Source organism: Hippichthys cyanospilos, chromosome 15 (genome assembly GCF_059441005.1).
Source record: "Hippichthys cyanospilos isolate Australia breed blue-spotted pipefish chromosome 15, RoL_Hcya_1.0, whole genome shotgun sequence".
NCBI lineage: Eukaryota > Metazoa > Chordata > Actinopteri > Syngnathiformes > Syngnathidae > Hippichthys > Hippichthys cyanospilos.
Window position 1 is genome coordinate 12,453,892 of NC_142383.1, and position 15,422 is coordinate 12,469,313.

A 15,422-nucleotide genomic window follows, 5' to 3' on the forward strand; every position below is an offset into this window, starting at 1 on the left:
ATCTGGGTGCATAGTCCACTTTAAAAAACAACAACAAAACACATTTTCGGTGTCAATGGTGGGGAGTTTAATAATCAAGCAGTGAAAGATATGGCCGAGAAAACAGCTGCCTCCAGTACTCGGAGTTAGAACGACATAACCGCACCCTAAGTCAGCTCATAATGAAAGTGAAAACCAGCACAGAACTGGAGAAAACAGAATCACCGCACCCTAACTCAGCTCATAATGAAAGTGAAAACCAGCACTGAACTGAAGTAAGCAGAATGACCGCACCCTAACTCAGCTCATAATGAAAGTGAAAACCAGAACTGGAGAACACTGGAGCACTGCCATGGACTGAACTTTGACGGTAAAGAATTGTATGCAAATTGTCCGTGGCTACAGTCCACATCAGCTGGTATTCCGACAGAATCCCAGTCTACTTGACAAAGCACCTGCCCTCGAAGGTATCTGCAAAAAGTTCATAGGTGGCCAAGCATATTACATCTCCGTCATCAAAGGTGCGCTCTTCTCAGGATGCAGAGAAGAACTGGAGCTGCGTAATAAAAGAATCAAGATCCATGCAAATATGTTTCGAGCGCCATACATTATCACACAAAAATCAAGGATTGGGTTAAAAAAACACACTTGCATGCACACAATCGTTGCAAGTAGACAAAAAAAACATCTTGTAAAATGTGAAAATGTTGCCTTATATACATTTGCAAACTGTTATTTTGCCATTTGCACATTTTCATTCTTTTTGTTTATAGCTTCCAGAAGAGAAAGTTCGTCAAGATGTTTCAGTTGTTATTAAAACAAAAATAATAGTGTTAGTCATTGTTCTGCAGAAAAGACGTTTTCACAAAAACTAACTTCTCCCCCCCCTTTTTTTTTTAGCTCAATGTCACTCAAATTACCTAGTTTCAAACAGTGATTACTAAATAACAGACTAAGCTGTGTGCATACCTTTTTTTCTGAGTGAAGAATAGAATCATATATTTCATATGGCACCACATGTTTTCAGAGACATAGCACACCGTATTTTGTAGCCTTTAAAAGAGTGAAAATGCTCAAAATCGACTGCTACTCAAGGTGTTGCCTCTTTGGAAAATGCTTAGCATGCTAAGAGTTCAAATGTATCTTTACCTCACCCTGTGACTTTTGTCCTGTTTGTAATTTTTCTGCATTATTTTGAATTGGATATTTCAAGACGATGTCTTCTAAGGTACTTCATGCTGTTCTAGGCGTTATTATTCGACTTAAATGTGAAGGTGGTTCAGCAAAAAGTGGTGAAGGTGGCCTAAAATGTTGCTGAAACCCAACGGATCAAATAGTATCGCAGATCTCACAGTACATTGGAGGATAATGGATTTGCTGTGCTAAATCGACAAGTAAGCAGAACTCCTCTTCCCATAAACTCCAAAACCTGCATAGACCTCGTCTCCAAACGTGCATGAGATGGTATGGTAGTGTTTCAACTTTTCTCCAGAGACTCCAAAAAAGGACAAGGTACACTCACTGAAGTCTAAATACACTCCAAGTTTGTTCACGCCGTGAGCATAAGGTCTCCAAATTAGTTCATCGTCATCTTGATCATCAACTTTAAAAAGTGTGGAATCTCCAGCTAAAATTCCCCACGACGTGCTGAAATCTATAAACTTTAGACCATGATTCAAACTGTCCTCCAATGAATAGGCAACAACCACAGAAATGCTACCCTCGAACTCCACCTCCCAATAATGGCAGCCGGTCAGTGGCTCTTTGCATAAAACTTGAGGGAAGTCCCGAAACCTCTTTGAGTGATCAGGATACAAATTGACACCATCAAATGTCACTTTCTTGTTCTCATTTGACAGAGTGAGATGTTTGTGGACGGTTTTTTCGTCCAGTGTGAGATCAGTGGCATCTGATGGAAAGAAGAGGAAACATCTTAGAGATCAAAGTAGGGGTAGATTGACTTGGAAATAAGAACAGCAGCACGGAAAAGGAACTTACACCAGATGAGATCTTTTCTTTCTGTGATTTCCTCTGGGGATAATGGCACGTCTGACTCTGGGAAGTTGTCAGTGTGAAGGACGCCATCTTTGTAATGGTAGATGGAAGACCCCTTGTATTTCTTGTTTGGCAGTGCAGCGATAAGAAACTTGACACCGCTGTATGACTTCATTAATTTGGAATATTTAAGGAACATTTGGACATTTTGTCTCATTTGGATAACGACCTCATCCGTGAAAGACTTATATTCTTCATGAGTTCCTCCTGGTTGGGATGTGTCCAAGTACTCGGCCATGGCATCAAGGCACGGGTCATTTGTGCCCAGGTCAGTGAAAACATAGCAAAGAACGTCTGTGACACGTTGAGAAAGAACCACTTGGTCTAATTCCGACTTTGTGCGCGCAACACAAATATTTGTGTCTTCCAGTATTGTGTCGACACAGGACTGAATGACGTTGACGTCTCGTTCTTTGTTCTCCAACCACTCGTTAAGGTGCGCTGTGCGGAATGGAGACTTTTCTCTGTCGTCAAAGACTTTTCGTAACTCGCTCTCGTTTTCTTTGCCATCTCGGATGGCCGGCAGCTTGTTGGATAGCGCCAGTTTGAGTGAAGCATTGTAAGAAGAGCAAAGAATCTGGAATTTGCTCATGTTTTTGTGGAGATCGGGAAACATTTTTGCTGCTTCGCTAAACAAACTATTGTTACCTCTCATTTGAACTTGATTTTCATCTTCCATTGCCTCTTGAATTTTCCTCGAAAGAGAGGCGCTGAGGCCACTGACCAGCACAGCTGCTTTGCTGTGCAGCGCCTGCAGAGGATAGAGCCAAACAACCAGAGGAGCGTTGTTCTCTTTATCTGCCAAAAGTGTTGGAAGCTCACAGTAGGTTTCTACTGCTTGGACATATGTGGTCGGGTTTTTTTGAAGAATGAGGTCTCCATAGAATTTGCAGGTGAACTTGTTTGTCAGTTCCTTCTCTTTTTCGGTCAGCTTTACTTGAGCATTTCCTTTTATATCCAACATAGGAATCTTCTGGAGCACAGCTTGCATATTACCCTGGATATCTTCAACTTTGCTGTCATCCATCTTCTCACTGTCAAAGACGAAGACTGCATTTGCCCCGTAAAGGATACCCGTGACCACGTGGGTTGCTCTGCCTTCCTCGATCACTCGTTTTTGTTGGCTGTTCAGCGGCCCAAGAGGATGAAGAGACAACTCCTTGAAGAAGGTGGTAGCTTTGTACCGAAATGTTACCCTGCACTGATTCTTGAACTTCTTCTGGTCGTTCAGATACTTGGCAGATCCTCTAACTTCAACCATCCCAGCTAGGAAACTCGTTTTCAGAGAACCTTCTATATCCATCAAAGAAGACTTATCTTCAATGGTGTCAGAGGCGGAGATCTCGAAGAAACTGTTTTTTTGATATGTTTCACTGGTGTGCTCATCTAGACTTGCTCGGTCCCACAGAGTGGAACCTACAGAAACAGACATGTCACATAAAATGAGTTCTTTTGCAACCAAAAAATATAATAATCATGCAAACTGATTTTCAAGTTCTACCTGGGATTAGTTCATCTTTTCTGGCATCATAAAGCATCCCCAAGGTGAAGGGCTGACCCAGAGCAGACACTTTCATGTTTTTAGACATGCTTGCAGATATATAGAGGAGCTGAGAGGAGGAAAAAAAGAAAATACCAAAGTTATCAATAAGAACAAGAGCATAGGAGCCAATTAACAGCGTTGGAATAATTGTTTGATTCTATGAACAGCATTACTTTACATTTCTATTGTTGTTTGGTCAAAGGATGGACGTTTATTTGTTGGGTGTTTTCACTGCCCAATGGAAATTTATGTTACTGCCCCTTTAAGGGAAGAAGAGAGGTGCCTGACGCTGGCCCTTTAAGATCCATTTGGCTTGCATAATAGGTGCCAGTTGAGACTGATTACAGACCAGAGCCACACGGTTTTTGACCGTAATGTTTGTTTTTATTTAAGTATTTTGTTTGAAGAGAATAGGAACTACTTTGGTAATAAATCTATAGTTTTATTCAAGCAGGATAAACCTGTGGAATTTTGTTCAAATATATATATATATATATATATATATATATATATATATATATATATATATATATATATATATATATATATATATATATATATATATATAATTTTGGACAAGCATACAAGTAAGCCGAGCGCTAGAAATCTCAACTCGCACAAAGAAAAAACAGACAACACAACCTGAGCCATTCATCCATCCATCCATTTATCCACCCATCTTCTAAAGCTTTTTATCCTCACAGGGGTTGCAGGCCTGCTGGTGTCCATCCCAGCTGACTTCAGGCAGCAGGTGGGGACACCATGAACTGCTTGCCGGCGAATCGCAGGGCACAGAGGAACAAACCACTCACGCACCCAATCACATGTAAGGACAATTTAGTGTGTCCAGTACTCCAGCCATGCATGTTTTTGGAGTGTGGGAGAAAGCTGGAGTTCCTGGAGAAAACCCACGCGGGCTTGGAGAGAACACGCAAACTCCACACTGGAAGGCCGGAGCGAGGTGGATCTGAACTCAGGTCCCGGAACTGTGAGGCGGACGTGCTAACCACTGTACCACCAAACTCCTAAATATTGGCAAATGACAGAAGGTACCACCACATCTGCCTGACTGTAAAAGAATTTAGATTACCTTGAGATCTCCCCAGTCACGATGGCGTTCACAGTGTATTGTTGGAATAACACTAGTGCTGAGAGGTGCCAGGGCTTCCAAATGTGTGCGGAGTAATGGAAAGAGGTGCTTCCGCGAAGGCTTTATTTCTTTAGGAGAGGGGCCATAAATGGTGATGTCAGAATCCTCGCCTCCAAGCTGTATCACATGACAGATACGGGACATAGTTCAGAATGTAACACAATTGATAGTGTAAATACATTCCGGGAACCCGGTTATTTTACCTTTGTAGCTCGCTATACTCATAGGAACTGTCAGAAGACCTTACACGATTTGCAATGTGGCAGAAAGATGGCTACACCACTGTAGAACTCGAAACGCAAAACGTTTCCTACTCTTATTTTGCCTTAGCCCACAGGTGTCAAATTCAAGGCCCGGGGGCCGGATCCGGCCCGCCACCTCACTTTTTGTGGCCCTTGAAATGTTGATTTGACTTCAGGTTTCTGACTAAAATACCAAATTTGCAAGTTGTCTTTAACTTTTAAAAATTTGGGAAGAAAAACAAAAATTTTCTTATCCTCCAAATCTCTTTTGAACAGTTTTGCCGGCTTCTGATATCAAGTCTTGGTAAATTGCGTGATCAACACACTTAAAATGTATTTGAATTCAGTCATTCCGGCCCTCTGACAGAAACTATCACTACAATGCGACCCAAAATAAAAATGTGTTTGACACCACTGCCTTAGCCAAACACAAGTGATTATGTCGTGGCTTTATGCTCTTAACCGGTTCCGACTGGATACTGTGTGCCAGAGTCCAAATAGACAGGAAGCTGCAGGGCAAGGAAGGTCACAACAACACAATGGCCTAAATAAAGTCACCTACCTAATCGTACAGTGTGTTTCAAAGAGGGCTAATCTAACAGCAGCCATACAGTATAAACCCCTCAGTCTTACACCTGAAAATGTGGGGTTTTGTGGTGAATAATTTGAGAGTCAGTCATTTGAGCCTTTGGATAGTTTTTGATAGTTAAGAGAGTGTTTGTTTAGCAGACTTTAGAGGAGAACACACAGATTTACTGCAGTAAGATCAAATAAAATGGAGGAGCCAGCAAAGAAACTGAAACTGGTCTTGGTCTTTCGTAACACTGGCATTATCAATGCCCTCCAAGGTTTACAAGCATGTATCTTTTTTACTGTCTGACTTGCATAAGCCTATGGCAGATGCCATTAAAAAAAGAGTTGGATATGCTTTTTCAAAAAGAAAAAGACATTTTAATTCTACACTTTATTCATTTTGATTTTATTATATAATACATGGCAGTAGTTGAAGAATTGATAAAGCTACAGCAATTTGAATTTAAAAACACGCTTAAGAATTTGGCACATTCATCTTTGAAATGTCCATACTGAATGCATTTCCACTATTTTGGCCTTTGACATCCAAAATGTTCAGGTTTAAGAAGTTTGATTACTTTTGTTGTCAGTCACCACACCAAAAGTTACAAAAAGTTTTTCTTGACTGTCTTTTTCTCCCTAATTCATAAAGTTAATATATGAAAGTAGTGTGAGCCGACCGCATCCAAGTGAGTGTGGAAATCAACTAGTTTTGTTATCTTATTTTATTAGTTTATTACAACCCCGTGCAATTATTTGCATGAGCGAAATTGGCTGTCAAGGTGGATAGTCCGGGGCACTCATGGACAAAGTGGATTTTTAAATCTGTGCACTTTGCACAGCATATCTCCGATTCCTAAAAATAATTTGAACGCAGACAATCATTTCTTCCACAATCTTTGTGATCACAGTCGCCAGAAAGTGGCAGCTCAAGTATTTCCTGTGTTTGAAAGGATGCACCTGTCATCCCTCCTCGACCCGATGATGGGCAAAACAAGCTTTTGTGAGACATTTGCGCAAATGAATTCAGGCAGGGTTTTAGTTTTTAAAGCTTGAGTTATGACGACCTCCCCCGGCGAAAAGCAAGACTGCAGTAGTTGAGTTGTACACGTTCAATCGCACACGAACTGAAAATTGATGTTTATTTATTTATTTGTTTATTTATTTATTTATTTTAGGAATAAAAGCTGATGGTCATGAGTTTTGGTGTAATCTGTTATCTTTTGGGTTTATAAATGTACATTGTTAAAAACCTAGTTGCCTTTGTGACGTCATCCGTCGTTAAGCCCGCCCCCGACTCGACCTTTTTCCAGGTGAAAAATGAAATCAAATCAAACTGATGACCGTGCGTTTTTCCAAAATTCCTTCCCGACAACGCCAGCAGCGTGTGTGTGTTTGGTGTGAGATCCCAATTCGGTTTACAGGTTGTACATTTTTCAATGTGAAGGCAACAAGTTGACGGAAGTCACCTCCTTTGTTTGCCTATTGCCACGGTCGCGCGCTCACGTGAACGCGCGCAAATGCGGGACAGGTGTGCTCAACGTTTCTTGTGACGGGAGAACGCATGTTAAAATGTCTTAGTGACTTGAGGTTCACATTTGTTTTGTTTAATTCTGTTGTGTATCTGGCGTCCTTATCTGGTAGAAAGGGGTGGGGTAACATAGTGGCGGCTTTCAAAAACAACAGAAGCTCCATCTTTTTTTGTCAGTGATATGGCACATGCAGCCGGAGGCAATGTCGCCATGGAGGAGTTTTTCAAAACGGTTAGTCTGCAGTTGTTAATATTTTTCGTCTTCAGCTGTCTTGAAAATTCTGTGTGCGCAGGTAGAGGAGTTGAGGAGCCTCATGCAAAAGATGTCCTCGCAAGTGGACGAAGTAGAGAAGCGACAAAGTGCCCTTCTTGCTTCCTCAAACCCAGACAAGCGTAAGTGATCGTTTTTTTTCCCTTTATATTGATACTCTCAATTACTTAACAGAATTGTTGAAAGGCATCTATTGAAATAAAGAGCTAGTTTTCATTGTTTTTGCTCCATGCATACGCGAAGTAAATTGTGACGTCATCAAATGTGTGCTTTTCACAGGATTCAGAGATGAACTGGAACTGCTTAACAAAAGAATCAAGAGCGATGCAAACGTTTTCCGAGACAAGTTACAGAGTAGGTGCATTATTTTTTCTTTGACTTGAGTCGCTTTAGTGGTCTTCAGCGTATCCTGCAGTTGCGAAATGTAAATGGAGTTAAAGGTTCGGAAATATATTATAAGGGCTAAAGAAATTCAAACTATTAAGTCTTGAAAATGCACAGCTGTAATGTGAAAGTCATTCGAGGTCAAAAAGCATCATCCACATTGTAATGCTGTCTGGGAAAAACCAAGCAATGAAAAGCTGTCATCTGGGGGAAAAGTGCGTACTTTCAAGCATCTAAATTATAAAAATAGCATATACATTTAATCACATTTTCTTAGTAATTAAACAATTCCATTAACATTTCTTCATAATTTCGATGTCCTAAGTATTATTACAGTTCAAGAGATTTTGAAATAATTAAAAAATACAGATTGAGAGGGTTTGTTCTATATTTGTTGACATGATCACAAACCAACTGAACAATATGGAGGCTTCAGTACTAACACGCGGGTGCATCTTAAGACTTGAGATTTGGAAATGTCTTTTCAAACAGGAAAAAAAACATTTGTTACCTAATTTGTTAAAAATAATTTCGTTTATGTAATTTCATATTCTTTTAGGATTTTGGATTTGATGTCTTTGAACGATGTTGCTTTGCACTTCCTCTCCTTCTCCTTTCCCATATTAAATGAGTAAATATTTGTCATGCAAATATTATAGGTAGACAAGCAAAACAAGTCTTTTAGCACATTGAGAGTAACCAAACAACTCTCTCTTCCTTGTAATCCATCTCGACGTTGTGAATGATTTCAAATGAAACTTAAATGGAGGGTAAAATATGAATGTGCTTCTCTAGGATTGCAAGATGGTTTCCCAGCAGACAGCAGTGGCAATTGTACCTCTGTGATGCAACGCATTAACAACAATCAGGTTCAGCTGGCGCTATTTATTTATCTATCACAAATTAGTTTGGTGAACAAGTCACAAGCAACAATTTACAGCTGACTGTGCACCTCATTTGTCTCCCAGTCCAGTATCAACTTTCTAACTGCTGTTGTTTCTAACGCCAGCACGCACATCTGACTCGCTGCTTTGCTGAGCTCATGAAACGTCATCACAACACACAAGTGACCTTCAGAGAGAAATGCAAAGCCCACATTCAAAGGCAGCTGCAGATTGGTGAGTCTGGGTTATTTCCCCGCTTTCTTTTACTAGCTCACCCACTTGGAGTTGTGTTCCGAAGCACGGTTTCCTATAGGTTGCTTTGCCGCCATCTTGTGGTATTTAGTGGAAAATCTAAAGTTAGGGGTATTTTTTTTTTTTTTTTTGCCATTTATTATGGTAGTGTTTAGTTCCCGCACGTTTCCTTTCCTCGCAGAAGCTCTATTTGCTGTAAAGCACACTTTAAAGGGTTACTAAGCTCATTATGCCATTTCCTACCATAAAGACGAATACTTTTTGTTTATAGTTATCTTATTTACTCCCATTGGTTACTGGACTTATGGTGAATGTGTTAATTATTATACTAGCACTGTATGTCAATGTAATATGTCAAGAAGAACATTGATATCATTTGCTGCCAGTGTGGACTGTAGACGCCATCCATTTTCTGCCGGTCTGGTAATGAATGAGGTTAGCGAATAACTGAATAATCATACAGGGTCAGTCATAATGATCTGACACATTTGTAGGTTTAATGAAAGATAAGTAAAGAAACAAAAAGTGTCTTTATTTTCGAAAAGTACATATAATGCTACGTTAGGACAACCCTGCTTTGTACAATCATGAACTCCACAGATTGAATGTGTTCTGTCTTTTTCTCAGTGGACAAAGGTACCTCGGATGAGCAATTAGAGGAGATGCTCAACTGCCACAATGTCACCATCTTCATTTCTGACGTCAGTTGAATGCTAGCTACACATTTGTCGGACCTGAAATACTCCCATTTTTTTGTATGCTCCAAATTAAATGCCCAGGCAGTAAGCCTTACTTTTCTTGTTTTCTAGATCGTTGACTCAGGCACTTGTATTTCGAGCAAGGCTCTGAGCGACATCAAGTCCCGCCACGAGGACATAATTCGCCTGGAGGCGAGCATCAGGGAGCTGCATGAGATCTTGGCTGATGCCGCCATGCTTCTGGAGAGTCAGGTGCCACGTAGATCTCTATCTTTTTTTCTTTTTAACTTTGTAAATAATTATTTGCTAGAATATTTATATTGTTTTTCCACCAGGGAGAGTTGGTGAACAGCATAGAGAAGAATGTGGCGAGTGCTGCAGAATACGTCGAAGATTCTAGAGAAGAAACGCATAAAGCAGTGACCTACAAGAAAAACCCTTACAAGATTGTGTCCCTGCCGAGATTCTTCAAGTCTTTCAGGAGGAAAACGGAAGCCAAAACAGTTACAGGTCCAAACAACTCAGACCAAGACCGCAATGACAGAAATAATGATCACTGAACTTTGACTGCACCATATTGTATCTTAGACTTAAAGCCGTACTAAATTTAGACATGTTCAGAAAAAAAGCTAAATCTGGTCTGTAATTTGAGAAAAAAACATTGTTCATGTCACATTTAATACATTTTCAAGCACATTTTGCCACTTGCTGTTGACTGAAAGCACAGTTCAGGTAATGACCAATCATGACTCAGCTCTCCAGTGTCACATGACCAAACCCAGAAGCCTTGCGCACGTGAAATCATTTTCAGTGGACAGCAAGTGGAAAATGTGTTTTTAAATGCACATGAAACATTCTTTACAAATTATAAACGAATTATCAACTTTTTCCTGCTGAAAATGGCAAATAAGTGTCTAATGAAATAGAAATAGCAGTCATATTGAAAGACTTGAATACATTGGTTACGCCGTTCTTTTAATAATACAAAATGCTCTGTTGAAATTTTAAAATAAATACTGCTAGAGTCCATTGGTCCATTAGCCATTTTCACACATTTTGACTATAACATCATCACATTTTATTTGTAATCAATATCTGTAAAACATATTTGTGCATTTGTTATGGACAGAAAATGACATTTGCTCAAGGCTCAGGGGACGAGGACCAATCACAGCTCACTTGTTTTTTTTTTGTATCGTTCACAAAGTAAGCCATGCTACTTAAAGTCTTTTTAAAAATGTGCATTTTAAAGCTATTAATTGTCAAAAAAGTTACCAAATGAACTCATTCACCCTCAAAGACAATATTTTTACAAATCTAGACATTCAATCCCAGATAAATTTTATTTTTTTTTAAAGTATTGACTAAAGGAGGCTCTTAAAAAAGCTGTTACTGAACTAATTGAGCACTAATCAATTACTTACTGTTATTAATTACCGTACCAAGGTAATTTTCTCTTTTGGAAATTAAAGTATCAAAGAAATCTCATACCTTTAGTAAAAAGGTATGAATGGATTTCTTTAGGTAATGAAGTACGAATTACTTCAAACACTGAAGTAATCAATTTAGGTAAACAAGTATTACTATCATTGGGTACTGATATATTAAAGTAATTACATACTAGTTACCGGTACTTTAATACTTTCATGAAATAATTGTTTGGATTTAGTACATTGTGATTACTTTAGTACCTAGTTAAATTATATATATATATATATATATATATATATATATATATATATATATATATATATATATATGTATATGTATATATATGTATATGTGTATATGTGGTAACTGGTAGTGAATGTCTAGACTTAAAAAAATAATACATCTAAAAATATGTCTTTGGGATTGAATTAGTTAATTATAGACAAAATACAAATTTTTTACTGCTGAAGTTGCTGAAAAAAATTAGTACCCCTTTTAACTGTCGACTTTTGAGTCTTGCCTGTTTTAACACTGACTGTCCAATAGATGGCGGTACAACAGCAGATAGCACTGTGATGCAGGCCATAGAACTCTTTTTGCAGGGCCTGGAAGCAGATGGGTGCCAATGGTCAATAAATACAATAATATAGCTTCTATTTATTAGTTCCTGTTACCGTGTATGACCTCTTACATTTTCAGTCCTATCTTTCCTTTGCTGTCAACCGTCATAATGAAATCGTGTAATAAAATATTGTGGAGAAATAATAAAACACTTCATGGATTGCTTGAGTGTGAAGTTGCAAAATTACGACTGTACTCGTAAAGCTGCAGATGGAATCTAATCAAGATTATTCAAATGATTCCTTTGCAATGCACAGTGACGGTAGTTTTGACATGTCCCTTGCTTGGCTTTTCTTCTGCTCCTACAAACAGTAGGAGCAGTAATTCAGTTTCATGGCAGCGATCTGACTCATCACTGCATTATGGGAACGCTGCCATGTTGAACCCAATGACTCCTCTCTTTCCTCCTCTCAAATTGTTCTGGATAAGAATTCACAGCACACTTTGCACGCATTTCAAAAAGAAATGAAGCCAAATATAAGGGGAACGATGTAATGGGCTTTTAATCATGTCGGTTTTCTAAAAGGAACCAGACACAAGTTTGTACTGTATAAAAGGTGTTTTCTTTATTTGTGTTGTCAGGGTGATGTGACCCACAGGGAGTGTGTTTGGTCACAACTTAAAACAACTGAGGGACGTGCACGTCTTGAGCTGGATGCGTAGATTGTCGACTTGTTCCTCTGCTTGAGTTGGCAGATGGTCTTTTGGAGCAAACAGGGAGACGAACGAGACCCAAGTGTCTCCATGTTGGAATGAGAACTTTGGTGTTTGGATGGAAGGTGAGGCCAGTCTTTTCTTTTGTCTGCCTTTCAGCAAGAGGTTCACTTCTTGACTTTGCCCTGGGCAGCCACGGCCTCCATGGCCTTCCTCACGGTCTCCTCGTCGCCCAGGAATGACATGGGCTTCACGGGCTTCAGGTTGGCATCCAGCTCGTACACGATGGGAATGCCCGTGGGCAGGTTCAGCTCCATGATGGCGGCGTCAGACATGCCTGAGAAAACACACGGGATAAAGTGAGTGTTGTGGCGAGGCGAAGAAACCACACGTTGCTGTGCTAGTGGAGCTCTTTACTCTTCGCATGCCATCACAACTGATACAACAAAGTCCAAAACAGCAAAGACAAAGCCAACAGGTTCAAAGCATCAAAGGATCATAGCGACATGCCTACTGGGTGAGAGACATGGTCCTAGTGTCTGCCACAGTGTCATAAATATGTGCATTGCAAACAGGCTTTTCATTACAACGTCGTTTTGACGAAACGGAAAAAGGGGGCGCGATCAAGAATGACACCAAACGAAAACAATTCGATTCAGTCCTGTAGTTTTATCAAAGTTGAGCCTACACGCCCCCTAGTGGCTATATGTGCGATCTCTTCTGGTTTTGCTTATTGTGGTCATGTCATTTATTAGGGATGCGATCCCTCTTTTTTTCAGACCGATAACAGCACGAGTACTCGCCAATACCAAGTTACAACACTACTAAAACGTTTGATTCACCAAATTTCCCCGCATCAGCCCAATAACAACTTTTAAAACCAGTACTCACCCCTTCCTTTCTTTTTATCAGCACGTATTTGAATGAGCTTATATTTTTGTCTGTGAATGAGTACATATTTTGGAGCCTTGGGAAGCTATTGAGCTTGTTGGTAAGCTTTTACAGTTTGGTAACTTACAGTGTTTGTACATGTTAGGTTGTGGAAAAGACACAAGAATGAAATGTGGTCGGATTCAAATTTTTGGTCAATGCTTTTGCTATATAGTGTTGGTATGATAAAAAATGCAAGATTTGCTTTTTTTTTAAAAGGCAGGTGGGAGATTGTATACTCTCTCTCTCTCTCTCTCTCTCTCTCTCTCTCTCTCTCTCTTTCCCTCTCTCTTCCTCTCTTTTATTGGTATGAATATGATTGAAATTGTGTCTTGCAATGGGCTTAGCACAGGCTCAAGCTTACCAATGATTTAAATTTGGTCAGGCACATTAAAAAAAATGTTAAATGGAACATAAATAACATTTGTAGTAATTACAGTGTCATAGTTAATTCCCATGGAAAGCTGAAAACAGTAGAAATAGTTAAGAGGAAGACACAGTCCGACCGAACTGCTAATGTCCCTTATTTTTGTCCGTCTTAAGTGACATTTAATATTGCCCTTGAAGCTTTCTGCATTTATAAGTGTGTCCAAGCACTCCTCGAAACCTTTCTAGATAAAGGTCACGACTGTAATGGGAACCAGACTCATGACCCTCTCTCATAGCTGCTATTTATATACACTGTAAATTTGTGTGTGCGTCTGTGTCTTTGTGTGCAAATGTAGGAGATTGCTCATATGAACTGTCGGTTGATTTCCAGTAATCACTTCTCCACCTTTTCCGCAGTTTGAGATCTGCTGTACTCATTGCGGATTTCTTTTCCCCTTTTTTGTGCTCACCTTCAAGGTGCTTGACGATTCCGCGCAGGCTGTTGCCGTGGGCTGCGATGATGACATTTTTTCCGGCTTTGATTTCAGGGACGATAACCTCGTTCCAGAAAGGCAGGGCGCGGGCGATGGTGTCTTTCAGTGACTCGCATGTAGGCAGCTCACCGGGCTTCAGGTTCTTGTAGCGTCTGGACTGGAGGTCGAATAAAGCAGCGCACAAAATTTTAGCACCTTTTTTAAAAATTTCTTTACTTGAATTTCGGTCAGTTCACCTCACTGATGATGGAGTGGTAGGGGTGGTCCTTGTCCATGGGCGGAGGCGGGATGTCAAAGGAGCGGCGCCAGATCTTCACCTGCTCCTCGCCGTGCTTGGCGGCCGTCTCGGCCTTGTTCAGACCAGTGAGGCCTCCGTAGTGGCGCTCGTTGAGGCGCCACGTACGGATCACGGGCAGCCACATCTGGTCCGTGCCCTCCATGATGGTCCACAAGGTCTTGACGGCACGTTTGAGCACGGAGGTGTAGCAGATGTCGAACTTCATGCCCGCATCTTTGATGGCCTTGGCTCCTCGCGTAGCCTCCTCCACGCCCTTCTCGCTGAGGTCGGCGTCGAACCAGCCGCAGAAGCGGTTCTCCTGGTTCCAGGCGCTCTCCCCGTGGCGGACGATCACAAGGCGATGAACAGCGGCCATGTTTGGAGCGATTTAGGTGACCCTCAGTTCTCCTAAGTTGTGCACACACTCTGGCTGACCCGAAGTGAGGCCCGCTTGACATTCCGCTTTCCTTTTATAACAGCATGAGGGTATGCATCATGTGACCGTCAAGCCCCCTTCCTGTTCCACCTGTGAGAGACCTTCTTTCCATGATGGACACGCACATTCAACCAATAGGATCAGATGCCTGATTTTGCTGCCTGCAAAGGCCAAAGGTCAGCTGTTGAGCCAAAATAGCAACATGACTTTAAAAGTGTAAAGATCAGACACAACACCCCTGCTTGAAATCTTTTAAGTGTCGTAAAAAGCGAGTAAAAAGTGACAGTGTCCTGAAATATATATAGTCAACTGTGGGCCACCAATATTTTGAGTAAAAGGTTCTTTCCATAACTGCTTACTCTCCTCATGTTTTCTTGACAAATAGCTTTCCTGAGCTACCACAAGCTTAATACGGTGTTTCTCAACTATAAATATCGATAAAAATTGTAGAATTATACCGTATCCTTTTTAATATGAACACAAGAAAAAAAGCAATATAAATCAACATTCAACAACTGTTTTTTTTAACTTTTTACAGCGTTATTACAGGTTACAGGTTAGTCTAAAATGGAAAAAAAAAATATTTGTTGCCTCCACTCGCCGCTCAGACTAAGTATAATTATTATCTATAAAAGGTGTTTAAGTATA

General features: G+C 40.3%; 3 protein-coding genes across 4 annotated transcripts; 1 reads left to right on the forward strand and 2 right to left on the reverse strand.

Annotated features, from left to right (window-relative positions):
* Positions 1 to 74: 74 nt before the first annotated feature.
* Positions 75 to 4,740, reverse strand: LOC148411733 (neoverrucotoxin subunit alpha-like). Its single transcript, XM_088435044.1, has 4 exons — positions 4,668 to 4,740; positions 3,536 to 3,644; positions 1,978 to 3,450; positions 75 to 1,888 (listed from the first exon to the last, which is right to left on the reverse strand). Exons 2-4 carry the CDS (start codon positions 3,621 to 3,623, stop codon positions 1,362 to 1,364), a joined length of 2,088 nt encoding a protein of 695 aa, XP_088291170.1. The 5' UTR covers positions 3,624 to 3,644; positions 4,668 to 4,740; the 3' UTR covers positions 75 to 1,361.
* Positions 4,741 to 6,885: 2,145 nt separating this feature from the next.
* On the forward strand, positions 6,886 to 15,041 carry LOC148411734 (syntaxin-2-like). Of its 2 annotated transcripts, XM_088435656.1 has the most exons (11): positions 6,886 to 7,305; positions 7,367 to 7,466; positions 7,624 to 7,698; positions 8,524 to 8,597; positions 8,738 to 8,846; positions 9,492 to 9,565; positions 9,674 to 9,814; positions 9,898 to 10,072; positions 12,197 to 12,393; positions 12,462 to 14,730; positions 14,818 to 15,041. In XM_088435656.1, the coding sequence occupies exons 1-9, from the start codon at positions 7,255 to 7,257 to the stop codon at positions 12,199 to 12,201; spliced, it is 804 nt and encodes a 267-aa protein (XP_088291782.1). In that variant the 5' UTR covers positions 6,886 to 7,254; the 3' UTR covers positions 12,202 to 12,393; positions 12,462 to 14,730; positions 14,818 to 15,041. The 2 variants fall into 2 exon arrangements, with proteins under 2 accessions (XP_088291782.1, XP_088291781.1); XM_088435655.1 differs by lacking the exons at positions 12,197 to 12,393; positions 12,462 to 14,730; positions 14,818 to 15,041 and having other exon boundaries at positions 9,898 to 11,779.
* pgam2 (phosphoglycerate mutase 2 (muscle)) lies at positions 12,277 to 14,763 on the reverse strand. The gene is made up of 3 exons (XM_088435657.1): positions 14,298 to 14,763; positions 14,038 to 14,218; positions 12,277 to 12,605 (listed from the first exon to the last, which is right to left on the reverse strand). The coding sequence occupies exons 1-3, from the start codon at positions 14,712 to 14,714 to the stop codon at positions 12,436 to 12,438; spliced, it is 768 nt and encodes a 255-aa protein (XP_088291783.1). The 5' UTR covers positions 14,715 to 14,763; the 3' UTR covers positions 12,277 to 12,435.
* Positions 15,042 to 15,422: the final 381 nt, after the last annotated feature.